At 38.8% G+C, this 27,953-nt stretch overlaps 1 protein-coding gene across 3 annotated transcripts; it reads left to right on the forward strand.

The window, feature by feature from the left end:
* The first annotated feature begins 9,857 nt into the window (after window positions 1–9,857).
* Window positions 9,858–27,039, forward strand: Clec4n (C-type lectin domain family 4, member n). Of its 3 annotated transcripts, NM_020001.2 has the most exons (6): window positions 9,858–10,058; window positions 10,519–10,608; window positions 12,108–12,209; window positions 15,459–15,610; window positions 24,493–24,608; window positions 26,456–27,039. In NM_020001.2, exons 1-6 carry the CDS (start codon window positions 10,034–10,036, stop codon window positions 26,598–26,600), a joined length of 630 nt encoding a protein of 209 aa, NP_064385.1. In that variant the 5' UTR covers window positions 9,858–10,033; the 3' UTR covers window positions 26,601–27,039. The 3 variants fall into 3 exon arrangements, with proteins under 3 accessions (NP_064385.1, NP_001177250.1, NP_001177249.1); NM_001190321.1 differs by lacking the exon at window positions 12,108–12,209; NM_001190320.1 differs by lacking the exon at window positions 10,519–10,608.
* The last annotated feature ends 914 nt before the right edge of the window (window positions 27,040–27,953 follow it).

A 27,953-nucleotide genomic window follows, 5' to 3' on the forward strand; every position in this document is an offset into this window, starting at 1 on the left:
TATCATATCATCTGCAAATAGTGATATTTTGACTTCTTGCTTTCCAATTTGTATCCCATTAACCTAATTTTGTTGTCTAATTGCTCTGCCCTACAAGTCCAGCCCTACAAATTATAATAGACAGAAAACTCCAACACGAGGAGGGAAACTACGCCCTAGAAAAAGAAAGTAATCTTTCAACAAACCAAAAAGAAGATAACCACATGAACAGAATCCCAACTCTAACAACAAAAATAACAGGAAGTAACAATTACTTTTCCTTAATATCTCTTAACATCAATGGACTCAATTCCCCAATATAAAGACATAGACTAACAGACTGGCTATATAAACAGGACCCAACAATTTGCTGCATACAGGAAATGCACCTCAGTGACAAAGACAGACACTACCTCAGAGTAAAAGGCTGGAAAACAATTTTCTAAGCAAATGGTTCCAAGAAACAAGCTGGAGTAGCCATTCTAATATCAAATAAAATTGACTTTCAGCATAAAGTTATCAAAAAAGATAAGAAAGGAGACTTCATACTCATCAAAGGAAAAAATCCACCAAGATGAAACCTCAATTCTGAACATTTATGCTGTAAATGCAAGGGCATCCACATTCATAAAAGAAACTACTAAAGCTCAAAGCACACATTGCACTGCACACAATAATAGGGGGAGACTTTATCACCCCACTCTCATCAAAGGACAGATTATGGAAACAGAAACTGAACAGAGACACAGTGAAACTAACAGAGGTTATGAAACAAATGAATTTAACAGATATCTATAGAACAGTTTATCCTAAAACAAAAGGATATACCTTCTTCTCAGTACCTCATGGTACCTTCTCCAAAACTGACCATATAACTGGTCACAAAACAGGCCTCAACAGATACTAGAAGATTGAAATAATCCCATGCATCCTATCAGATCACCATGGACTAAGGATGATCTTCAATAACAACATAAATAATAGAAAGCTCACATACACGTGGATGCTAAACAATTCTCTACTCGATGAGAACTTGGGCAAGGATGAAGTAAAGAAAGAAATTAAAGACTTTTTAGAGTCTAATGAAAATGAAGCCACAACATACCCAAACTTATGGGACAGAATGAAAGCAGCCCTAAGAGAGAAAAACTCATAGGTCTGAGTGCTTCCAAAAAGAAATTGGAGAGAGCATACAAGAGCAGCTTGACAGCACACCTGAAAGCTCTAGAACAAAAGAAGAAAATTCACCAAAGAGGAGTAGGTGTCAGGAAATTATCAATCTCAGGGCTAAAGTCAACCAAGTGGAAACGAAAAGTACTATACAGAGAATCAACCAAATCAGGAGGTGGTTCTTTGAGAAAATCAGCAAAATAGATAAACCCTTAGCCAGACCAACTAGAGGGCACAGGGACAGTTAATTAGGATTAACAAAATCAGAAATGAAAAGGGAGACATAACAACAGAAACTGAGGAAGTCCAAAACATCATCAGATCCTACTACAAAAGCCTATACTAAACAAAACTAGAAAACTGTATGAAATGGGCAACATTCTAGACAGATACCAGGTACCAAAGTTAAATCAAGATGAGATTAATGATAAGTACCATATCCCCTAAAGAAATAGAAACAGTCATTAATAGTCTCCCAGCCAAAGGAAGCCCAGGACCAGATGGGTTTAGTGCAGAGTTCTATCAGCCCTTCAAAAAAGCTTTAATATCAACACTCCTAAAACTGTTCCACAAAATAGAAACAGAGGGTATTCTACCCAATTTGTTCTATGAAGCCACAATTACTTTGATACCTAAACCACACAAAAACACAACAGAGAAAGAGAACTTTAGACCAATTTCCCTTATGAATATCGATGCAAAAATACTCAATAAAATTGTTGCATACCAAATCCAAGGACACATTAAAAGGATCATCCATCATGACCAAGTAGACTTCATATTAGGGATTCAGGGATGGTTCACCATATGGAAACCCACCAACATAAATCACTATATAAACAAACTCAAAGAAAAAAATACATATGATCATCTCATTAGATGCTGAGAAAGCATTTGACAAAATCCAACACCCATTCATAATAAAAGTCTTGGAAAGATCAGGAATTCAAGGCCCATACCCGAACATAGTAAAAGCAATATATAGCAAAGCAGTAGCCAACATCACACTTGAAGCAATCCCACTAAAATCAGGGACTAGGCAAGGTTGCCCACTCTCTCCCTACCTATTCTATATAGTACTTGAAGTCCTAGCCAGAGCAATTTGACAACAAAAGGAGATCAAGGGGATACAAATTGGAAAGGAAGAAGTCAAAATATCACTATTTTCATATGATATGATAGTATACTTAAGTGACCCTAAAAATTCCACCAGAGAACTAAACCTGATAAACAAATTCAGCAAAGTAGCTGGATTTAAAGTTAACTCAAACAAATCAGTGGCCTTCCTCCACACAAAAGATAAACAAGCTGAGAAAGAAATTAGGGAAACAATACCCTAAACAATATTATTAGTCACAAATAATATAAAATACATTGGTGTGACTCCAATTAAGCAAGTTAAAGATCTGTATGATTAGAACTTCAAGTCTCTGAAGAAAGAAATCGAAGAAGAACTCTGAAGATGGAAAGATCTTCCTTGCTCATGGATTGTCTGGATTAATATAGTAAAAATGGCTATCTTGCCAAAAGCAATCTACAGATTCAATGCAATCCCCATCAAAATTCTAACTCAATTCTTCATAGAATTAGAAAGAGCAATTCTCAAATTCATTTGAAAAAAATAAACAAAAAACAAAACCCCAAGATAGTGACAACTATTCTCAACAACAAAAGAAATTCTGGGGGAATCACCATCCTTGTTCTCAAGGTGTACTACAGAGAATTTGTGACAAAAACTGCATGGTATTGGCACAGTGACATGCAGGTATATCAGTGGAATAGAATTGAAGACCCAGAAATGAATCCACACACCTATGTTCACTTCATCTTTGACAAAGGAGCTAAAACCATTCAGTGGAAAAAAAAAAGACAGCATTTTCAACAAATGGCGCTGGCTCAACTGGAAGCTAACATGTAGAAGAATGCAAATCTATCCATTCTTATTTCCTTGTACAAAGTTCAAGTCCAAGTGAATCAAGGACCTCCACATAAATCCAGATACACTGAAAGTTATTGAGAGGAAAGTGGAGAATTTGCCTCGAAGATATGGGCACAGGGTCAAAATTCCTTAACAGACCACCAATTGCTTGTGCTGTAAGTCCAAGAATCTATAAATGTTACCTCATAAAATTGTAAAGCTTCTGTAAGGCAAAGGACACTGTCAATAGACAAAAAGGCAACCAACTGATTAGAAAAGATCTTTACCAATCCTACATCTGATAGAAGGCTAATATTCAATATATACGAAGAACTTAAGAAGTTAGACTCCATAGAAACAAATAACCCTATTAAAAATGGCATACAGAGCTAAACAAAAAATTCTCAACTGAGGAATACCCAAGGAATTGCAGAGAAGCACCTGAAAAAATTTTCAACATCCTTAATCATCAGGGAAATGCAAATCAAAACAACCTGGAGACTCTACCTCACAGTAGTCAGAATGGCTAAAATAAAAAACTCAGGTGACAGCAGATGCTGGCGAGGATGTGGAGAAAGAGGAACACTACTCCATTGCTGGTGGGATTGCAAGCTGGTACAACCACTCTGAAAATCAGTTTGGTGGTTCCTCAGAAAATTGGACATAGTATTACTTGAGGGCCCAGCAATACCTCTACTGGGCACATACCCAGATGATATTCCAACATGTAATAAGGACATATGCTCCACTATGTTCATAGCCTTATTTATAATAGCCAGAAGCTGAAAAGAACCCATATATCCCTCAACAGATGAATGGATACAGAAAATGTGGTACATTTACACAATTGGAGTACTCAGCTATCAAAAACAATGAATTTATGAAATTCTTAGGCAAATGGATGGATCCGGAGGATATCATCCTGAGTGCGGTAACCCAATCACAAAAGAACACACATGATATGCACTCACTGATAAGTGGATATTAACCCAGAAGTTTGGAATAACCAAGATACAATTCACAAACCACATGAAACTCAAGAAGGAGGAAGACCAAAGTGTGGATATTTCAAACCTTCTTAGAAGGAACGAATCATCCATGGAAGGAGTTATAGAGACAAAGTGTGTAGTAGAAACAAAAGAAATTACTATCCAGGGACTGACCCAATTGGGGATCCATCCCATATACAATCACCAAGCCTAGACAGTGCTGTGGATGCCAAGAAGGCTTGCTGACAGGAGCCTGATATGACTGTCTCCTGAGAGACTATGAGAGTGCCTGACAAATACAGTAGTGGATGTTCACAGTCATCCATTAGATGGAGCACACGGTCCCCAATGATGGAGGTAGAGAAAGAAACTAAGGAGCTGAACGGGTTAGCAGCCGCATAGGAGGAACAACAATATGAGCTCTCTAGTACTCCCAGAACTCCCAGGGACTAAACCACCAACCAAAGAGTACACATGGTGGGATCCATGGCTCCAGCTCCATATGTAGGAGAGGATGGCCTAGTCAGATATTAATGGGAGGAGAGTCCCTTGTTCCTGTAAAGGGCCTATGCTCCAGTGTGGGGGCATGCCAGGGCCAGGAAGATCTGTACAGTGGGTGGGTTGTCGAGCAGAGGGAGGGGGAATGGGTGTTGGGAAGGAGTTTTTTGGAGGTGAAACCAGGAACAAGGATAGCATTTAAAATGTAAATAAAATATCCAATAAAACTCAAATATAAAACAAAGCCAACTAACACACAAAAGAATAACTAATCAAAGTCACCAAGTCAAAAATCAACTGGCTGTGATGTCACACCGTTTTTTTTTTCTAAGCTAATACTCATATAAAGATCAGCTGTATCTTGCCAAAAGCAATCTACAGATTCAATGCAATCCCCATCAAAATTCCAACTCAATTCTTCAACGAATTAGAAGGAGCAATTTGCAAATTCATCTGGAATAACAAAAAACCTAGGATAGCAAAAAGTCTTCTCAAGGATAAAAGAACCTCTGGTGGAATCACCATGCCTGACCTAAAGCTTTACTACAGAGCAATTGTGATAAAAACTGCATGGTACTGGTATAGAGACAGACCAGTAGACCAATGGAATAGAATTGAAGACCCAGAAATGAACCCACACACCTATGGTCACTTGATCTTCGACAAGGGAGCTAAAACCATCCAGTGGAAGAAAGACAGCATTTTCAACAATTGGTGCTGGCACAACTGGTTGTTATCATGTAGAAGAATGCGCATCGATCCATACTTATCTCCTTGTATTAAGGTCAAATCTAAGTGGATCAAGGAACTTCACATAAAACCAGAGACACTGAAACTTATAGAGGAGAAAGTGGGGAAAAGCCTTGAAGATATGGGCACAGGGGAAAAATTCCTGAACAAAACAGCAATGGCTTGTGCTGTAAGACCGAGAATTGACAAATGGGACCTAATGAAACTCCAAAGTTTCTGCAAGGCAAAAGACACCGCAATAAGACAAAAAGACCACCAACAGATTGGGAAAGGATCTTTACCTATCCTAAATCAGATAGGGGACTAATATCCAACATATATAAAGAACTCAAGAAGGTGGACTTCAGAAAATCAAATAACCCCATTAAAAAATGGGGCTCAGAACTGAACAAAGAATTCTCACCTGAGGAATACCGAATGGCAGAGAAGCACCTGAAAAAATGTTCAACATCCTTAATCATCAGGGAAATGCAAATCAAAACAACCCTGAGATTCCACCTCACACCAGTCAGAATGGCTAAGATCAAGGATTCAGGTGACAGCAGATGCTGGCGTGGATGTGGAGAAAGAGGAACACTCCTCCATTGTTGGTGGGATTGCAGGCTTGTACAACCACTCTGGAAATCAGTCTGGCGGTTCCTCAGGAAATTGGACATAGTACTACCGGAGGATCCAGCAATACCTCTCCTGGGCATATATCCAGAAGATGCCCCAACTGGTAAGAAGGACACATGCTCCACTATGTTCATAGCAGCCTTATTTATAATAGCCAGAAGCTGGAAAGAACCCAGATGCCCCTCAACAGAGGAATGGATACAGAAAATGTGGTACATCTACACAATGGAGTACTACTCAGCTATTAAAAAGAATGAATTTATGAATTTCCTAGCCAAATGGATGGACCTGGAGGGCATCATCCTGAGTGAGGTAACACATTCACAAAGGAACTCACACAATATGTACTCACTGATAAGTGGATATTAGCCCAAAACCTAGGATACCCAAGATATAAGATACAATTTCCTAAACACATGAAACTCAAGAAAAATGAAGACTGAAGTGTGGACACTATGCCCCTCCTTAGAAGTGGGAACAAAACACCCTTGGAAGGAGTTACAGAGACAAAGTTTGGAGCTGAGATGAAAGGATGGTCCATGTAGAGACTTCCATATCCAGGGATCCACCCCATAATCAGCATCCAAACGCTGACACCATTGCATACACTAGCAAGATTTTATTGAAAGGCCCCAGATGTAGCTGTCTCTTGTGAGACTATGCCGGGGCCTAGCAAACACAGAAGTGGATGCTCACAGTCAGCTAATGGATGGATCACAGGGCTCCCAATGGAGGAGCTAGAGAAAGTAGCCAAGGAGCTAAAGGGATCTGCAACCCTATAGGTGGAACAACATTATGAACTAACCAGTACCCTGGAACTCTTGACTCTAGCTGCATATGTATCAAAAAATGGCCTAGTCGGCCATCACTGGAAAGAGAGGCCCATTGGACAGGCAAACTTTATATGCCCCAGTACAGGGGAACGCCAGGGCCAAAAAGGGGGAGTGGATGGGTAGGGGATTGGGGGTGGGTGGGTATGGGGGACTTTTGGTATAGCATTGGAAATGTAAATAAGCTAAATACCTAATTAAAAAATGGAAAAAAAATCAGCTGTCTGGTCAAATTTGGCATCACAACCCATGAGAAGTTATCATGAATTGAAGATTCAAAGCATACACAGTGTGACTTAATTAATAAATAGTTATCAGATGTTTCTATCTCCTTATTCTCTTGCCTTTAGCAATTCCTTGTATTTTGTTATTATCCCTGGGACTGAGCAGTTCCAAGCATAATTTATAGGAATTTCTACTTAGCTAAGTTCAATAGGAAGTATTCTTTTAAAAAAATAATAAAAGAGGTTCAGCCACAACAAAATAAAAAATCCCCTTTGTATCTCCACGTACATCCCAGGCTTCTAGTTTAATCCTTATAGCTATTATATCCTGATAGTGAGATTTTGCACTTTTTTCTTGAATAGACTCAGATATTTCACATTTGTCTGCACATCTGATTGAAGCTCACCCACAACTCTGCTCACGCAGTGATTTTCTATTTCCCTCCTGACTTTCTTTCTTCTGTTTAATTTTATGGTTTATCTCAGGACATTCTTCAGTTGAACTGTGTTCTGTCGCTTCAGCATTGTTTATTACAAGGCATGCCAGGATGACCTGGAGACTGAAGGGAGCAGATACTAGAGTGCAGGGTCTCATGTTTCACATGAGAATTAGTTTGGGAGGTGAATGCTGGAGATGGGTAAGAAAGCAGAGAGAAGTTTGCTTCTGGACATCTTAGGGGAATGTTTTCTCTTCCTGGAAAGTCAGTCAGTTCCACACTATAGTTCGTGCTTCTTCATCCTCTAGGGGAACTGGAAACAGCTGGTAATGCCTTGGTGGTAATAACCACTTCCTCCTTCTCCCCTTGTGACATAGTATATCTCAAAAAATGATGAAAAATGTTTGGGTGTTTTTTAAATTACTAAATCTATTCCATTATTATCCATACCCACCACTATGCTATTACTGGAAAACCTTCAATGAGTCTAATTTATGTTTGTTGTTCCCTACAGGTCAGTAATTGGTGACTGGTGAGCAAACTCAATCTTCAGCCCTTTTCCCTTTCAGCGGGAGTGTAAGTGTTTCAACTGTCTGATCACATGGTTGGTTCCATTTTGAAATGACCTTAGGGACTGATGAGAGTTACCTCATTAATATAATGCAAGGCCTAGTTAAAATGGAATTGTTATAAATGAGAAAGGCAGTTCCTTTTATATTTATTACCCTGAAACTATTTCTGGAATTTAAAAAGTCTCCACAAATTTTTCACAGAATATGTCCTATAATCAAAAGACTCTTCAAAGTTCTGTGCCAAGAACTGAGGATAGGGGCCATACATGTTCTGTATCCCAGTGTCATAAATGTTCCCTTGGAGACTGCTTCCTTGTGAATGAGGGGGTGTTGATGGGGATAGTGGAGGAAATGTTCTAAAGAATGTGTGTGCGGAGGAAGAGATAACAGACTCTATGGGGGCTTGCCTCTGATTGTGTACCACTCTTCAATTCTCCTAATCTATTGAGAGAACTTGTAAAATGTTACCAATGAACTTTTGCCCAGTATAAGTCAGATTTTGTCATATTAGCCCAAGAAGGTCAGTCTGGTCCATGACAACAATTTTAAGCCTAAGGATGATAACTCCTGCCAGAGGAGTGGGCTCCTCTTTACTCTCCAATCAAATGACAAGTGAGGCCCCACATGAAAACGGTCCATAAACCAATCAATCAGTTTGTTTCAAGTATCACAATTAGAGATCATACAAAAATAAGGGAAAGGAATATATGGATATATAGGCAAAAATAGGTTCAAGAAAAAAATTAGTTGAGCACACAGCATTAGAAGTGAACCAAACATAGACTCATGGATGAAATCCTGTGGACGGTTACTGAGATCAGTCCCTTCCAAGATAGGAATGAAAAAAGTCCAGAGTGCTCTCAAATCATCAGTGCTGAAGAGAAGGACTCATTTGTTTCAGTAGAGTCTCCACACCTACAGTTGAGAGGGAACTGTAGAGTCAAGATGTGTCACATGCCGGGCAATGGTGGCGCATTCCTTTAATCTCAACACTTGGGAGGCAGAGGCAGGTGGATTTCTGAGTTTGAGGACAGCCTCATCTACAGAGTGTATTCCAGGACAGCCAGGGCTATAGAGAGAAACCCTGTCTTGAAAAACCAAAAAAAAAAAAAAAAAAAAAAAAGAAAAGAAAAGAAAAAAAAGTGTCACACGTGGCAATCTGAATACACAGGTCAAATCTGAATACACAGGGCACACACACCTAAAAAGTCTAGATACCATGAGTCTCATTTGCATATTGACCTACAGTCATCAATGTGATTGCTTATGTGTTGTCAAGATGATAGAGCAGTTATTTACCTTAGTTACAGCTTGTGTGAAAAGAGGAATGTCAAAATGGAGTTAGTACCTTCAAAATGTAGTCACAATAATCATAATTAAAATACCTGCTTGATTCCATTCCAAAAAGTCACAATATAGCAAAATGTACACCACAACACCCTTGTATGTCACAATACCACTTCTGACTAATACTCACATGTCTTGCTTTAATGTATGTATGTATGTATGTATGTATGTATGTATGTATGTATGTATGTATGCATGCACATGTGTACACATGTGTGAAGGGGTGAGGACTTCTAGATATCCAACCCAGGACAAGCAGCTAACCATTCAGCCATTCAGACTTATTGCTTCCTAGAATCCTGTTTGATATATGAGTTAAGCCTCATATCAACTGAATAATCCACATAATGTATTGTAAAGAACATTTAATGTAAATACAGTTTATAGACAAATTTATTTTGAGGTCGGAGATACTTCCACATTAGGAACTGAGAAAGTAATGAGAACATTCTTGACAGAGTTTTTAGGAACAAATTTAGGTATGTTTCTCAATTTCCTCTTTCCCATGTCTTTAAATCAGTGGAGAGCAGTGCAGACTCTCTGACTTCTGGGTTTGCAGCATTGGCCCGCTCTGTGGCATTTAACTCAAGTGTGTGTGGAAGTTGATTCTGAACTCTGGCCTCTTTGACAGAAGCCAGGTCCCTGAGTCGTATTTTGGAGACAGATGCAAGAAACCCCTGACCTTCTGAACATACACCTCAACAATGGTGCAGGAAAGACAATCCCAAGGTGAGGTGAGAATTCCTGTCTCAGTCAAAGGAGACAATAGGAATACGTACTGTGATGAGGATCTACCTGGGACAAGTGGCAGGCTGAAGTGGTGAAGTAGATCAAGACAGCAGAGTCCCAGGGATGTGTCAGAAGTATAATATCTCAGAGCCAGAAGCCCTCAAAACAACAAGAAACCAAATTATTGAAGGGGGTGTGAAATGTGACAACAAGAAGAAAGTATAAGGTCATGGAAATTGCAGGTGCCTGAGGGTGAAATATTTCTAGATTGTGAGTGTGTGTGTGTGTGTGTGTGTGTGTGTGTGTGTGTGTGTGCTTAAGAGCTGACTTGGTCATATTATAGGGCTGTGACAGCTTTTTCCTACTTTAAGTTCATAATTATTCTGAGCATTTTGTCTGGTTATTAACTGATCTAAGGTTTTTGGTCCTGTGGTGAGTACATCTGATTGCTATCTGACAGGGAAGGGAGTCTGCTGGACCCTGAGACTCTGGTCAGCTGCTGTGATTTCCATGTTACTCTTGAGTACCTGTTTCATTGCGAGCTGTGTGGGTAAGTTCTTCATTGACTGGTGTCTCTTTTGGGGCACTGTCTAGTCTCTGTTCCACAGAGACTCCAAGGGACACTTTTGTTTTGTTTTGGCTTTTCAAGACAGAGTTTTTCTGTGTAACAAGCCTTGGCTGTCCTGGAATTCTCTCCATAGATCAGGATGGCCCTGAACTCAAAGAGATCCTCCTACCTCTGCCTCTTAAGTGCTGGGATTGAAGGCATATGCTACCACCAGCCTGGAGTTGTTATTTTAATCCCATTATCTGGTCTGACTTCACAGGTAATGCCATGTTTTTCTTGACTTCTCTTCTTTGTTCCTTTTCTTTTTTTTCCCCCATCTTTTGACTAATGAGATATGTAAGGTTTCTTCACCAGCTTTGTTAGCTCATACTATTTACAACCATTGTCTGTGACAGTGCCTTCCAGCACTGGGTTCACCAGTAATCACAGTCTCTTCTCACATCTCTATATTGGGAGTGCAAGTCCAGTTGATTTCATAATGTCGACAGCTTAGAGTCTGATTTATATGGGATTTTCCTTTCTCAATAGAAGAGTAAAAAGTCACCAAATGAGATAGTGATGATTGAGGAAATAAAATATCTCTGTCCTGTTTCATCTGCTCAGAATCCGTGTGTGAAGTCTATTATGTGAGAAGTTTTGATGATATTCTTTGCAGTCAACAGTCTGCTTCTCCATTTGCTATCAGGTTGATCACAATAATTGCTGTACAGTCCAGGAAATAGTGAGAGTGACTTGATGTTGGCAGTATGCTCTGTGATAAGACAAACTCATCTTCTCCTTGAAGCAACATCTGCTCTAATTGGCAGAGTCAAACTTAAGAGAACAGATTGTGGCCATTAAGAATAGTTATTTCACGGACCAAGAAGAAACAGATGGTCAGAACCCAAAACATGGAGTAGAAACATTTGCTTAGAATAGTAAAGAAGATCTGTTTTTGTTAACATTGTTTAATGTGCACACTCATGAAAACTGCTAATTAAAAATAATTTTTATTTATTTTTTGAAACTTTCCTACTCATATACAACATACCTTGACCATACATTCCCCACTTAAAAGTCTCTAGATGTTTAAAGTCCTCCTACCTACAATCAGGAATGGTAAGGATATGTAAACATACCCATTATTCTTGCCTCAAAGTTGTTTAAACAAAGGAGGCTAGACACTGGTGAGGCAACAGATTACTATCCAGGACTTGTGGCAGTTCCCTGATGCAGGGGTTTGTTATTAATTCATGAAGAAGATTAGATGTTTATTCCAGAAAAATACAGCTGATATTATAGTGGGGAAAAGAAAAAACAAATGAGGAGATGTATAAACTAGTAATTTAAATGAATATAGGAGAGCAATAATTTAGTCTTGTCGTTAGTGGGTTTACCTGGAGATGTAGGGGAGGTATAGTGGAGGGAGAAGCCTGACCCAGGTAGAGGACATGAGGCTCCAGGGATAGCTAGGTCATGCTCATACCCTTCTTTCTTCACAGTGACTTACCAATTTATTATGGACCAGCCCAGTAGAAGACTATATGAACTTCACACATACCATTCCAGTCTCACCTGCTTCAGTGAAGGGACTATGGTGTCAGGTGAAGATTTTCAATATTTTGCTAGACTTGGGGGGTCATTATTAGGGTTAAATTTAACATATATTTATTATACTGTAGGTGTGAGAAAGAGAGAGAAAAAAATAGAGGGGACACACACACACACACACACACACACACAGAGAGAGAGAGAGAGAGAGAGAGAGAGAGAGAGATGTTTCGACTTGGAAACTATCAAGCATTCTTTACACTTACATGTTCAGTTACTGTTCTGGATATTTCCATGAAACAATTCAATTTAATTCCTAGGCATCTTGATTTTGAGCAACACTGTCAACACACACACACACACACACACACACACACACACACACACACACACACACACAGTATGTCAGGTAAACTCTGGAAGTTTTTATTAAAGATTCTCATGAGTTTTAAATTCAATACATAAAATTCTCTTTGGCAGTTGAGTTCCTCAATTAATACTATACATCTCCATTCCAAGTACCAGCTTTATTACTGGGAAAACTGACTCAGGCTGAGCCTGCCCGTGTCATAAGTGCATAAATGGCAAATTTGTGTATGGAGAGTCAACTTGAGCATCATATCTGCCTCACCTCTGTGTGATGATAGGCACTTGTCTTTAATTTTCTTTATGGGATTATTATTTAACATATAACAATGGCATCTAGACATCGATCAGAGTCCTGATCCAAGAACTGGGTTACTCACCATGCCATATCTATTAATTACTATTATTATTATTATTAATTTACATCCTTGTGGAAAGAGAAGTATATGTGAAGACAGAACAAAAGCCCCTCATACATCTAGGTGTTGTTGAGATTTTCTGTTTCAGTCATTGTTTAGAATACATTGTGCGGCAACACAAAGGTTGCCCTGACCATGCTTATCTTAGCACATTGAGTTCATTGTGCCAAACAACTGTGGGGCTGATTCTTTCCCGAGGAAAACATAATTCCAAGAGGATAGTCTTTCTTTATTTTCTGGAGACATTTATACAATAACTGTTCATATATCTATTTTGAGGTACAGTTTCACCCAGGAAGGGTTGGGCTCCTTAGAAAGCCTAAACTAGCTTGTACTCGCAACCCTCCTGCTTCAGCCTCCTGTGTTCTGGGATTACAACAGATATAGAGGACTTCACAAGGCTACAGCTGCAGTTTTAAAGAAAAATTGGCACTTGGCCTTTAGGAGGCTCTGAAATGAGACAGAAGTGGATTTTAATTAAATTAATTTTGTATCTATCTATAAACACATTTCCTAAGTGTATCTGCCTTAAAATTATGGTCAAGCAGGCTATTTGGCATAATTAATTTTGTTCTTAGATAAGTTTATGTGATGAAATTATTTATCTTATACCATGTCAGAAAAATCAAATAACAGACGTTTAACAATACTCTTTAGAATTAATACAATACAAAGAAGAGGGAAACTTTCAGCAAAAATATTTATATTTTGTTATTCATGCTGATTCATTAAATTCTGTAATCCCAACACTTCGGAGGTAGTGGCAGGAGAATTTGTACAGATATGAATTTAGTCTGGTCTACCTAGAGATTTCTAGGGCTAAATAATGAGATTCTGTATCAAAGGGAAAAATTATCTGGGTGTAAAAGGAAAAATAATTATCTGGCTGTAGCAGTCTGGGCTCATATCTGTGGTTTCTTAGAGTTTGTAGAACATCTGTTCAGGCCCTTCTGGCTTTTACAGTCTTCAATGAGAGGTCAGGCATTATTCTAGTAGGTTTATATTTATATGTTACTCAGTCTTTTCCTCTTGCAGCTTTTCACATTCTTTCTTTGTTCTGTATGTTTAGCATTTTGATTATTGTGTGTTGTGGGGAATATCTTTTCTGATCCAGTCCATTTGGTGTTCTGCATGTTTTTTGTACCTTGATAATCATCTCCTTAAGGTTGAAGACATTTTCTTTTATGATTTTGTTGAAAATATTTCCTGTGCATTTAACTTGGCTTTCTTTTTCTTTGTCTATTCCTATAGACTTAGTTTTGTTTGTTTGTTTGTTTTTAATCTGAGAATTCCTGGATGTTTTGTGCCTTGAGTTTTTTTTTTATTTAATATTTTCTTTGACTGAGATATCCCTTTCTTCTATCCTGTCTTCAGTGCCTGAGTTTTTCTCTTTCATTTCTTATACTGAGTTGTTGGTGAGGCATACCTCTTAGACCTTGTTTGTCTTCCCAAATTATACATTTCCAGTTTCATGTCTAGTTTTACTTATCGATTATATTTTTACTTTCATGACATAACTTCTTTTCATTATTTTATTCTACCATGTGTGTTTTTACAGACTTCTAATTCAATGGTATTTTTGCCAATTATTTTGGTCTCATATTGCTTTATTGGGGCATTGAAAAACAATACTGGTCTTTGTTTGTAAATTATGGTTCCTTTTTTTTAAATGATCTTTGTTTCTCTCTGTGTCAGTTGAGTCTCTGTGTGTTTCTTGTTCTTTTCTTTAATTTTAAATTGTGTCCTTTAAAAAATTTGCCCGTTTATTTTCAAGAGAGAGAGAGAGAGAGAGAGAGAGAGAGAGAGAGAGAGGGAGAGAGAGAGAGAGAGAGACAGACAGAGACAGAGACAGAGAGACAGAGACAGAGAGACAGAGACAGAGAGAGAGAGAGAGGAAGAGAGGGAGAGAAGGTATGGAATTGGATGTGAAGAGAGGTGGGAAGGATCATGGAAGAGATGGTGGAGAAGAAGTCATGATCAGGATATATTGTGTAAAAATGACTTTCAATTAAAAAAATAAAAGCGAAGAATAAAATTAGTTCATAAAGGCCAGAAAGATGTCCATTTTGAACACAGTTAAATAATGTTTAGAAAGGACACTTTCCTTTTTACAGTACATTCCTACTCAGGGAGAGTGTTAAGAAATTGGGATACTTGAGTCAAAGCATAAACTATATTATTCATTCTTAATAATCAATAAATTATGGATACAATTTTTGAATGTTTGATAATCCATAAAAATTAGTAAGGAAGTAATATTTATAGAGCAATTACTATGAACTAAGTACTGTTTCAAATGTTTCAGAGATATTATGTGATTAAATAACCCATGAGGCCAGCACTGCTCTCAATATAAGTTCCCTGGCCCCAAATTATTTATTCTAAAAATGGTAAACGTGTAATTACATTGAGAAAGCACCTCTGGCAAGGAGCCTCAGAACCTTGGAGTTTCCTAGAATATGTCTCCTTAATCTTATTTGTCTCATCTCATGGTCAAACTTCTTGTTCATGTCACAGAAAAAATGTGGGGATGCTGCCCAAATCACTGGAAGTCATTTGGCTCCAGCTGCTACCTCATTTCTACCAAGGAGAACTTCTGGAGCACCAGTGAGCAGAACTGTGTTCAGATGGGGGCTCATCTGGTGGTGATCAATACTGAAGCGGAGCAGGTAGTGCTTTCTTGTTTTTCATTAGCCTTTTAATTGTAGGAAAATGTAGTTTGAAATGTATGTTCATCCCATTGTAGAAAAGCCCCTTAGAATTTTTATACCTAGGAAGATTGGAGTTCTCTGCTCCAGTGGGTAGTCGAATAGACTACCCACTTCCAAATCCATAAGGTTCTGGCAATTACTCTTCTAATTTTTTTTAAATGAGTTTGATTACTTTAGATTCTTCATATAAGTGGAATCATGTATTATTTTGTGTGTATGTGTGTGTGTATGCTTGTACATGTGTGTGTTTGTCTAGATGATTTTATTCAGCATGATGTCCTCAAGACTCATTCATGTTGTACCATGTGACTTTTTTTTAAGTCTGAATATTCCATTATATACATATTTCACATTTTATCTTTGTTTTATGTGTTTTTTTTAGTTATCTTAAGGTGTGATTGACAGAAAAGATGTACATATTTCCAGTGTACAATGTAATTATTTGCAATACATTTTGAAATGAGTACCACAGTGAAATTAATGCTCAAACTCATTACAATGTGCATGTATGTGTGTGATGAGAACACCTAAATTACCACCTTCTCTCCATTCAGGGGTGGCTTCCATACAGATTGCTTCCATTCCATGGCTATTGTGAATAGTACAGTGAATATGGTTGTGTAAATTTCTTCTTTACGTCTTACTGTTAATAAAATTATTTCACAATTTTATTCATATATAATGCTCTTTGATCAGTTTCCCTCATCATTTTCTCTTATCCCCTTCCTTTTCTGCTGAACCTCTATTCTTTCCAAATTTCCCTCTCTATCCTTTCTTTTTGTGAATGAGATTCATATTTCAATAACCCTATGAGCATAGGTGTGCAGCTATTTACTTGAGTGAGGGCAATGCCCAGTGGCCAAACCTCTGACAAATATAACTCTAGCAGGAATTGTTAACTGTCCATAGCCCCTCGGAGAGGGATGGGGTCTTACTATCCCCTCCCATATCCATGATGGGCTGTTGAGGCTCCCAGTCTTGTGCATGTCTTTTACAGGTAGCCATTGCTGTTGTGAGTTTCAACTCTTGCATTCTTTCTCCTCTGTGATACTCACTGAGCTTGGAGTGGAGTGGCATAGTTGTTTCATTGAAGGACATTAACCTGTTATGAGTCTCTGCAAAAGCATCATCCACTGTAAATAGAAGCTTTTCTGAAGCCTCTGTGGCCTTCCTGACCAACATCTTATAAAGAAGTATCTCAGAAAAAATACTGGGATTTTTTTCTAATGATTTATTTATTTATTTATTTATTTATTTATTTATTTATTTAACGCATATTAGTGTTTACCTGTATGTATGTCTGTGTGAGGTTGTCGGATTCCATGGAACTGGAGTTACAGACAGTTGTGAGTTGCCATGTGGGTGCTGGGAATTGAAATCTGGTCTTCTGGAAGAGCAGCTAGTACTCTTAACCACTGAGCAATTTCTCTAGCCCTTCTTTTTATTTAATAACTGCTGGAGCAACTATATTCATAGAGGTTAACTCCCTTCAAACTCTATTTTTAAAATTTTATTTTAAACTGGTGTACAAAGCTGTAGGCTTCAATATGACTTTCTCACACATCCTTAGTTTTGGTTCAACCTCCCCCATCCATTCATCTCCCTCATCACCCACTACACATTCACTTAAACATTTACAAATTCACATTTACGTTCACTCCACCCACTTTTCTAGCACCTTGGTTCTCCTATCCCTCCTCCTTTAAGGCATTCCCACCCTTCTCCATCAATGGCCCCTTTCTGGTTTCCTGGACTCTACAGATACTTTACATTAAACCCATTAATCTAAAAATTCCAAGAGAGGTTTCACATAGAGATAGAATATGTGGCATTTGCCTTCCTGGGCCTGGCTTAACTAATAATTTTTCCTCATGCCATTAATTCACTTTCACATTTCACAATTTCATTTTCTTTACAATTCTATAGTATACATGGGTCACATTTTCACTGTCCAGTTTTAATTGGTGGACATCTAGGATGATCCCATTTCTTAGCTACTGTGCATAGAACAACAATGAAGGTAGATGAGTAAATACCTCTGAAATAGAATGCTTTGGGTATGCCCCAGGAATGACATAGTTGAGTCATGTGGCATTTCTAGTTTTAGTGATCTCTACCAAAGGCAGGAAGCAAGATAAGATGAACTGCTCTTTCCTTTGCCTTGTTCTATTTAGGATCTTAAATGTTTAGATAATGTCTACCCACATTGGTTAGGACAAGCTGGTTTAATGAGATCACAGATACTGTAGCCAATTATATCTGGGAACACATTACAGATATACTCAGAAATGTTCTTTTAATCTGAGCATTTCTTGGCTCTGCCAAGAATAGACATAGAATATAATATCTTAACATTTAAACAAATCACATTTTTTTCTCTTTCTTTTTTTTCCCCATTTTTATTAGGTATTTACCTCATTTACATTTCCAATGCTATACCAAAAGTCCCCCATACCCACCCACCCCCACTCCCCTACCCACCCACTCCCCCTTTTTGGCCCTGGCGTTCCCCCGTACTGGGGCATATAAAGTTTGCGTGTCCAATGGGCCTTTCTTTCCAGTGATGTCCGACTAGGCCATCTTTTGATACATATGCAGCTAGAGTCAAGAGCTCCGGGGTACTGGTTAGTTCATAATGTTGTTCCACCTATAGGGTTGCAGATCCCTTTAGCTCCTTGGGTACTTTCTCTAGCTCCTCCATTGGGAGCCCTGTGATCCATCCATTAGCTGACTATGAGCATCCACTTCTGTGTTTGCTAGGCCCCGGCATAGTCTCACAAGAGACAGCTACATCTGGGTCCTTTCGATAAAATCTTGCTAGTATATGCAATGGTGTCAGCGTTTGGATGCTGATTATGGGGTGGATCCCTGGATATGGCAGTCTCTACATGGTCCATCCTTTCATCTCAGCTCCAAACTTTGTCTTTGTAACTCCTTCCATGGGTGTTTTGTTCCCAATTCTAAGGAGGGGCATAGTGTCCACACTTCAGTCTTCATTCTTCTTGAGTTTCATGTGTTTAGCAAATTGTATCTTATATCTTGGATATCCTAGGTTTGGGGCTAATATCCACTTATCAGTGAGTACATATTGTGTGAGTTCCTTTGTGAATGTGTTACCTCACTCAGGATGATGCCCTCAAGGTCCATCCATTTGCATAGGAATTTCATAAATTCATTCTTTTTAATAGCTGAGTAGTACTCCATTGTGTAGATGTACCACATTTTCTGTATCCATTCCTCTGTTGAGGGGCATCTGGGTTCTTTCCAGCTTCTGGCTATTATAAATAAGGCTGCTATGAACATAGTGGAGCATGTGTCCTTCTTACCAGTTGGGGCATCTTCTGGATATATGCCCAGGAGAGGTAATGCTGGATCCTCCGGTAGTACTATGTCCAATTTTCTGAGGAACCGCCAGACTGATTTCCAGAGTGGTTGTACAAGCCTGCAATCCCACCAACAATGGAGGAGTGTTCCTCTTTCTCCACATCCACGCCAGCATCTGCTGTCACCTGAATTTTTGATCTTAGCCATTCTGACTGGTGTGAGGTGGAATCTCAGGGTTATTTTGATTTGCATTTCCCTGATGATTAAAGATGTTGAACATTTTTTCAGGTGCTTCTCTGCCATTCGGTATTCCTCAGGTGAGAATTCTTTGTTCAGTTCTGAGCCCCATTTTTTAATGGGGTTATTTGATTTTCTGAAGTCCACCTTCTTGAGTTCTTTATATATGTTGGATATTAGTCCCCTATCTGATTTAGGATAGGTAAAGATCCTTTCCCAATCTGTTGGTGGTCTTTTTATCTTATTGACGGTGTCTTTTGCCTTGCAGAAACTTTGGAGTTACATTAGGTTCCATTTGTCAATTCTCGATCTTACAGCACAAGCCATTGCTGTTCTGTTCAGGAATTTTTCCCCTGTGCCCATATCTTCAAGGCTTTTCCCCACTTTCTCCTCTATAAGTTTCAGTGTCTCTGGTTTTATGTGAAGTTCCTTGATCCACTTAGATTTGACCTTAGTACAAGGAGATAAGCATGGATCAATTCACATTCTTCTCCATGATAACAACCAGTTGTGCCAGCACCAATTGTTGAAAATGCTGTCTTTCTTCCACTGGATGGTTTTAGCTCCCTTGTCGAAGATCAAGTGACCATAGGTGTGTGGGTTCATTTCTGGGTCTTCAATTCTATTCCATTGGTCTACTTGTCTGTCTCTACACCAGTACCATGCTGTTTTTATCACAATTGCTCTGTAGTAAAGCTTTAGGTCAGGCATGGTGATTCCACCAGAAGTTCTTTTATCCTTGAGAAGACTTTTTGCTATCCTAGGTTTTTTGTTATTCCAGACGAATTTGCAAATTGCTCCTTCCAATTCGTTGAAGAATTGAGTTGGAATTTTGATGGGGATTGCATTGAATCTGTAGATTGCTTTTGGCAAGATAGCCATTTTTACAACGTTGATCCTGCCAATCCATGAGCATGGGAGATCTTTCCATCTTCTGAGATCTTCTTTAATTTCTTTCTTCAGACATTTGAAGTTTTTATCATACAGATCTTTCACTTCCTTAGTTAGAGTCACGCCAAGATATTTTATATTATTTGTGACTATTGAGAAGGGTGTTGTTTCCCTAATTTCTTTCTCAGCCTGTTTATTCTTTGTATAGAGAAAGGCCATTGACTTGTTTGAGTTTATTTTATATCCAGCTACTTCACCGAAGCTGTTTATCAGGTTTAGGAATTCTCTGGTGGAATTTTTAGGGTCACTTATATATACTATCATATCATCTGCAAAAAGTGATATTTTGAATTCCTCTTTTCCAATTTGTATCCCCTTGATCTCCTTTTGTTGTCGAATTGCTCTGGCTAATACTTCAAGTACTATGTTGAAAAGGTAGGGAGAAAGTGGGCAGCCTTGTCTAGTCCCTGATTTTAGTGGGATTGCTTCCAGCTTCTCTCCATTTACTTTGATGTTGGCTACTGGTTTGCTGTAGATTGCTTTTATCATGTTTAGGTATGGGCCTTGAATTCCTGATCTTTCCAAAACTTTTATCATGAATGGGTGTTGGATCTTGTCAAATGCTTTTTCTGCATCTAACGAGATGATCATGTGGTTTTTGTCTTTGAGTTTGTTTATATAATGGATTACATTGATGGATTTTCGTATATTAAACCATCCCTGCATCCCTGGAATAAAACCTACTTGGTCAGGATGGATGATTGCTTTAATGTGTTCTTGGATTCAGTTAGCGAGAATTTTATTGAGGATTTTTGAATCGATATTCATAAGAGAAATTGGTCTGAAGTTCTCTATCTTTGTTGGGTCTTTCTGTATTTTAGGTATCAGAGTAATAGTGGCTTCATAAAATGAGTTGGGTAGAGTACCTTCTACTTCTATTTTGTGAAATAGTTTGTGCAGAACTGGAATTAGATCTTCTTTGAAGGTCTGATAGAACTCTGCACTAAACCCATCTGGTCCTGGGCTTTTTTTGGTTGGGAGACTATTAATAACTGCTTCTATTTCTTTAGGTGATATGGGACTGTTTAGATGGTCAACTTGATCCTGATTCAACTTTGGTACCTGGTATCTGTCCAGAAATTTGTCCATTTCGTCCAGGTTTTCCAGTTTTGTTGAGTATAGCCTTTTGTAGAAGAATCTGATGGTGTTTTGGATTTCTTCAGGATCTCCTGTTATGTCTCCCTTTTCATTTCTGATTTTGTTAATTAGGATTTTGTCCCTGTGCCCTTTAGTGAGTCTAGCTAAGGGTTGATCTATCTTGTTGATTTTCTCAAAGAACCAACTCCTCGTTTGGTTAATACTTTGAATAGTTCTTCTTGTTTCCACTTGGTTGATTTCACCCCTGAGTTTGATTATTTCCTGCCGTCTACTCCTCTTGGGTGAATTTGCTTCCTTTTTTTCTACGGCTTTTAGATGTGTTGTCAAGGTGCTAGTATGTGCTCTCTCCCGTTTCTTCTTGGAGGCACTCAGAGCTATGAGTTTCCCTCTTAGAAATGCTTTCATTGTGTCCCATAGGTTTGGGTACGTTGTGGCTTCATTTTCATTAAACTCTAAAAAGTCTTTAATTTCTTTCTTTATTCCTTCCTTGACCAAGGTATCATTGAGAAGAGTGTTATTCAGTTTCCACGTGAATGTTGGCTTTCCATTATTTATGTTGTTATTGAAGATCAGTCTTAGGCCATGGTGGTCTGACAGGATACATGGGACAATTTCAATATTTTTGTATCTGTTGAGGCCTGTTTTGTGACCAATTATATGGTCAATTTTGGAGAAGGTCCCGTGAGGTGCTGAGAAGAAGGTATATCCTTTTGTTTTAGGATAAAATGTTCTGTAGATATCTGTCAGGTCCATTTGTTTCATAACTTCTGTTAGTTTCACTGTGTCCCTGTTTACTTTCTGTTTCCACGATCTGTCCATTGAAGAAAGTGGTGTGTTGAAGTCTCCCACTATTATTGTGTGAGGTGCAATGTATGCTTTGAGCTTTACTAAAGTGTCTCTAATGAATGTGGTCGCCCTTGCATTTGGTGCGTAGATATTCAGAATTGAGAGTTCCTCTTGGCGGATTTTACCTTTGATGAGTATGAAGTGTCCCTCCTTGTCTTTTTTGATAACTTTGGGTTGGAAGTCGATTTTATCCGATATTAAAATGGCTACTCCAGCTTGTTTCTTCAGTCCATTTGCTTGGAAAATTGTTTTCCAGCCTTTCACTCTGAGGTAGTGTCTGTCTTTTTCCCTGAGATGGGTTTCCTGTAAGCAGCAGAATGTTGGGTCCTGTTTGTGTAGCCAGTCTGTTAGTCTATGTCTTTTTATTGGGGAATTGAGTCCATTGATATTAAGAGATATTAAGGAAAAGTAATTGTTGCTTCCTTTTATTTTTGTTGTTAGAGTTGGCATTTTGTTCTTGTGGCTGTCTTATTTTTGGTTTGTTGAATGATTACTTTCTTGGTTATTCTAGGGCGTGATTTCCGTCCTTGTATTGCTTCTTTTCTGTCATTATCCTTTGAAGGGCTGGATTCGTTGAAAGATATTGTGTGAATTTGTTTTTGTCGTGGAATACTTTGGTTTCTCCATCTATGGTAATTGAGAGTTTGGCCGGGTATAGTAGCCTGGGCTGGCATTTGTGTTCTCTTAGTGTCTGTATAACATCTGTCCAGGCTCTTCTGGCTTTCATAGTCTCTGGTGAAAAGTCTGGTGTAATTCTGATAGGCCTTCCTTTATATGTTACTTGACCTTTCTCCCTTACTGCTTTTAATATTCTATCTTTATTTAGTGCATTTGTTGTTCTGATTATTATGTGTCGGCAGGAATTTCATTTCTGGTCCAGTCTATTTGGAGTTCTGTAGGCTTCTTGTATGATCATGGGCATCTCTTTTTTTATGTTTGGGAAGTTTTCTTCTATTATTTTGTTGAAGATATTAGCTGGCCCTTTAAGTTGAAAATCTTCGTTCTCATCAATTCCTATTATCCGTAGGTTTGGTCTTCTCATTGTGTCCTGGATTACCTGGATGTTTTGAATTAGGATCCTTTTGCATTTTGTATTTTCTTTGACTGTTGTGTCGATGTTCTCTATGGAATCTTCTGCACCTGAGATTCTCTCTTCCATTTCTTGTATTCTGTTGCTGATGCTCGCATCTATGGTTCCAGATTTCTTTCCTAGGGTTTCTATCTCCAGCGTTGCCTCGCTTTGGGTTTTCTTTATTGTGTCTACTTCCCCTTTTAGTTCTAGTATGGTTTTGTTCATTTCCATCACCTGTTTGGATGTGTTTTCCTGTTTTTCTTTAATGATTTCTACCTGTTTGGCTGTGTTTTCCTGCTTTTCTTTAAGGGCCTGTAACTCTTTAGCAGTGCTCTCCTGTAATTCTTTAAGTGACTTATGAAAGTCCTTCTTGATGCCCTCTATCATCATCATGAGAAATGTTTTTAAATCTGTGTCTAGATTTTCGGTCATGTTGGGGTGCCCAGGACTAGGTGGGGTGGGAGTGCTGCGTTCTGATGATGGTGAGTGGTCTTGATTTCTGTTAGTAGGATTCTTACGTTTGCCTTTCGCCATCTGGTAATCTCTGAAGCTAGCTGTTTTAGTTGTCACTGTTAAGAGCTTGTTCTTCAGGTGACTCTGTTAGCCTCTATAAGCAGACCTGGAGGGTAGCACTCTCCTTAGTTTCAGTCGGCAGAGTATTCTCTGCAGGCAAGCTCTCTTCTTGCAGGGCAGGTACCCAGATATCTGGTGTTTGAACCAGACTCCTGGCAGAAGTTGTGTTCCACTCACTAGAGGTCTTAGGATCCCGTGTGGAATCCTGTGTGGGCCCTTGCAGGTGTCAGGCGACTCCGCTGGCAAGGTAGCCCAGGGCTCGTGTAGAGCGGAAGGGGTTTGTGCCCCTGATCAGGCCCAGGTAGCCTTCTTCCCTATGTACCGCAGTCTCAGGTTCCACGTGATTGGATTGGGGAAGGCGCTGTGTTCCACTCACCAGAGGTCTTAGGATCCCGTGGGGAGTCCTGTGTGGGCCCTTGCGGGTGTTGGGCGAGACTCTGCTGGCAAGGAAGCCTGGGGCTCTAGTCCACATCACATTTTAAACGAGGTTAAAAGTATAAAAATAACTTCATGGAATTGGAGATCCTTTTAATTGGTGGAGAATGAATGATGAAGGTATGAGCTAGGGCCTTTTGCCTTTGTGACAACATTGTTATTTTTCATTCCTGTGCTATGGGTTCCAATGACCTTTCCTTTCACTTCTGCTTTTTTCTATTCCAATGGCCGTGAAGGCTATGACGAATGCTCATTCTGTTCAATATGAAAACTGCAAGTTGTTAACTCCCTTTTCTCCATACAGAATTTCATCACCCAGCAGCTGAATGAGTCACTTTCTTACTTCCTGGGTCTTTCGGATCCACAAGGTAATGGCAAATGGCAATGGATCGATGATACTCCTTTCAGTCAAAATGTCAGGTGAGTGCAGTCCTAGATTAATGCAACACTGCGATTATTTACATTGAAAATGTAGGGAAAATTTGCCAGCTGTAACTATTATAATTAATGACTGCAATTAATTAAGTTCTCACTAAATGTATGCATAATCTAAAGTTTTATAAAATTCCTTGTTTAGAAACTCAATTTACACATAAAATATTGAATAATAACTTCCTCAAGATTCATAGGTCAAATAAGATAAGAAAGTTCATTTACTCAGTGTCTACCTGACTCTAAAAATGGTGTTCTCAGCTGAGCAGTGGTGGCACATGCCTTTAATTCCAGTACTTTGGAGTCAGAGGCAGGCAGAGTTCTGAGTTTGAGGCCAGCCTGGTCTACAGAGTGAGTTCCAGGACAGCCAGGGCTACAAAGAGAAACCCTGTCTCGAAAACAAAACAAAATAATACAAAGCAAAGCAAACAAAAAAGATGGTGTTCTCAGCCATTAGATTATTTTTTTTTCTGACTTTAAACACAAGTAGAGACTTAATTTAATTTATTAATCTCTAATAAATACCATTTAAAGTAACTGGATCAGAATTATGATAAATATATCAGAATAATTACATAATAATATGTTATGCTATTTAAGCACATTTATTATCTTATTTTATCCTCATGTAATCTAGTGCGTTACATTGAAACCTTTACTAAATTTGTTTCTAGTTTATTATCATTTCCATTTTTATACATGAAAAATGTAAAATAATAATAATAATACATTAAATTTCTTAATCAGGGTCAAAGTTAATTAGAAGTTAAACAGGTATTTTATTAAATTTTCCTTTTTTTCTTTTTTCCTTACATTAAACATAGTTTTTTCCTCATACAGTATAATTTGAATACAATTTCCCCTCCCTCTACTTTCCTCAGTTCTTCCATATCTCCTTCCCCATATATATATCTATTTACTCTCACTAGAAAAGAACAGATAACAACAAAATAAAGTACAATAAGATAAAAAGAAAACTATTACTTTGCAGTTGGGCAAGCCAAGCCAACAGAAAAATAAAATAGCCCAAGAGAAGGCACAAGAATAAGAGACATACTTGTTATACATTTATAAATAAATCCTATAAACTACTACTATAACTCAAAGCTATAATTCTGAGTATAATTCAAAGCTATAGTTATGGGCAGAGGACTTAGTGCAGTCCAGTGTATGCCTGGTGTATGCTGCTTAAGTCTCTGTGAGCTCATATGAATTTTGCTCACGTTAATTTAGAGGGCTTTTTTCTCACGATGTCCTTTGTCTCTCTGTCTCCCTTACTCCTCTTGCCTTTTCTTTCCAATGGGGTTCCCTGAGCCCTGACAAGAGGAATTTGGTAGAGACATCTTCTTTAGAGCTGTGTGGTCTTTCTTTCTGTGTAATGTCTTGTTGTGGGTCTCTTCCCATCTGCATCTCTCTGGTGATGGCAGAATGGCATTAGGAATCATTTTATTGTTACACATTTAATTTTAGGCCACTAGTCTCTTCAGAGGAGATAGGTATGTCAAAATCAGGCTCAGGAAGCTGATGTAAAGAGGCAACCTCTATAAATGACAGAAGAAAAGAAACTTTTACCAACTTACATCACAATGAAGGATCTGTGAAGAAGAGATAGTAAATATAGATTTAAGGGGAAAGGCCAAAATATAGCACACCAGAAAACAATATGCAAAACTGCCCATATTTGGCATTATAGAAGTTGTTTGTAGGAGAAAGGGGAGAAAATGCTGGAATGTTCTCTCATCTTCAGCTTTGTTCTATTCAACATTACACTCCACCTTTCATGTGACTGCCATGAACTCATGACAGCAGTTATTTTTGCCTTTTGTCTCCTGTAGGTTCTGGCACCCCCATGAACCCAATCTTCCAGAAGAGCGGTGTGTTTCAATAGTTTACTGGAATCCTTCGAAATGGGGCTGGAATGATGTTTTCTGTGATAGTAAACACAATTCAATATGTGAAATGAAGAAGATTTACCTATGAGTGCCTGTTATTCATTAATATCTTTAAAGTTCAGACCTACCAAGAAGCCATAACTTCTTGGCCTGTACATCTGACAGAGGCCGTTCTTTTCCTAGCCACTATTCTTTACTCAAACAGAATGAGCCCTTTCTCCTTCTGATGGTTAGAGTTTTGTCAACTTGACACAAACTAGAGTCACCTGGGGAGTAGGATCTTCAGCTAAGGAATTGCCTCTGTCAGCTTGACCAGTCAGCATGTCTGGGGGCATTTTCTTGATTAATGATTGTTGTAAGAGGGTCCAGGTGGTAAGCAAAGGTGTTAAACCCATGAAGAGCAAGCCAGGGAGCATCATCCATCCATCTCTGCCCTCAGGTTTCTGCCCCAGGGTCTTGCCCTGGTTTCTTTCTATGAACTGCTGTTACTTGAAAGTATAAGATGAATAAACAATTTCATCCAAGTTGCTCTTTTGCTCAGTCTTTTTTTTTTTCAAAACAAGCAAACTAGGATCACCTCTTTGTTCTGTTGAGTTATCATTCTTTTTCTTTTTTCTCTTTTTGTTTCATATTTCTTCTTCTAATTTTTTTTTTGAGACAGGGTTTCTCTGTATAATCCTGGCTGTCCTGGAACTCACTGTGTAGACCAGGCTGGCCTCGAACTCGGAAATCCGCCTGCCTCTGCCTCCCAAGTGCTGGGATTAAAGGCATGTGCCACCACTGCCCAGTTTGTTTCATACGTCTACAAACATTCCTTTTTCTAGATTGTAAGGTTGGGCTGTTAGAAGATTTACAATACAGTACTCTTTGAAAACCACTTCATTCTCAAAATGCAAAATTCCCTGGTGAAGGTTGTGGCTATGGCTAGAAACATGATCATCCAGGGACCTGACAAAAACTCAAATCTGCTTTCTTGGTGACTTACTCCCATGGCTGACACCTTGGCACTCATTATTATCAGTCAGCCCCTTACATATAGAAATCTCTACAAGGTGATTTATGTGTGCTCCAAATACAGGAGCCATCTTCCATCTGAGAAAATGATCCAAAAATCTAAAGCAGATGCTCACAGCCAGCACTGGACTGAGCACTGGGTCCCAGTGGAGGAGTTAAGAGAAAGGACTGGAGAAGCTGAAGGAGTTTGTAACTCCATAGGAAGAACAACAATATCAATCAACCAACCAGCCCCTACCCCCAGAGCTCCCAGGGACTAAACCACTAAGCAGAGAGTATACATGGAGCAACCCATGGCTCCAGCCACATATGTAGCAGAGGGTGGCCTTGTCAGGCATCAATGGGAGGAGAGGGCCTTGGTCCTGTGAATGCTTGATGCCCCAGAGTAGGTGAATGCAAGGGCGGGGAAGCAGGAGTTGAGTGGATG

Source organism: Mus musculus, chromosome 6, assembly GCF_000001635.26.
Source record: "Mus musculus strain C57BL/6J chromosome 6, GRCm38.p6 C57BL/6J".
Classification (NCBI taxonomy): Eukaryota; Metazoa; Chordata; class Mammalia; order Rodentia; family Muridae; genus Mus; species Mus musculus.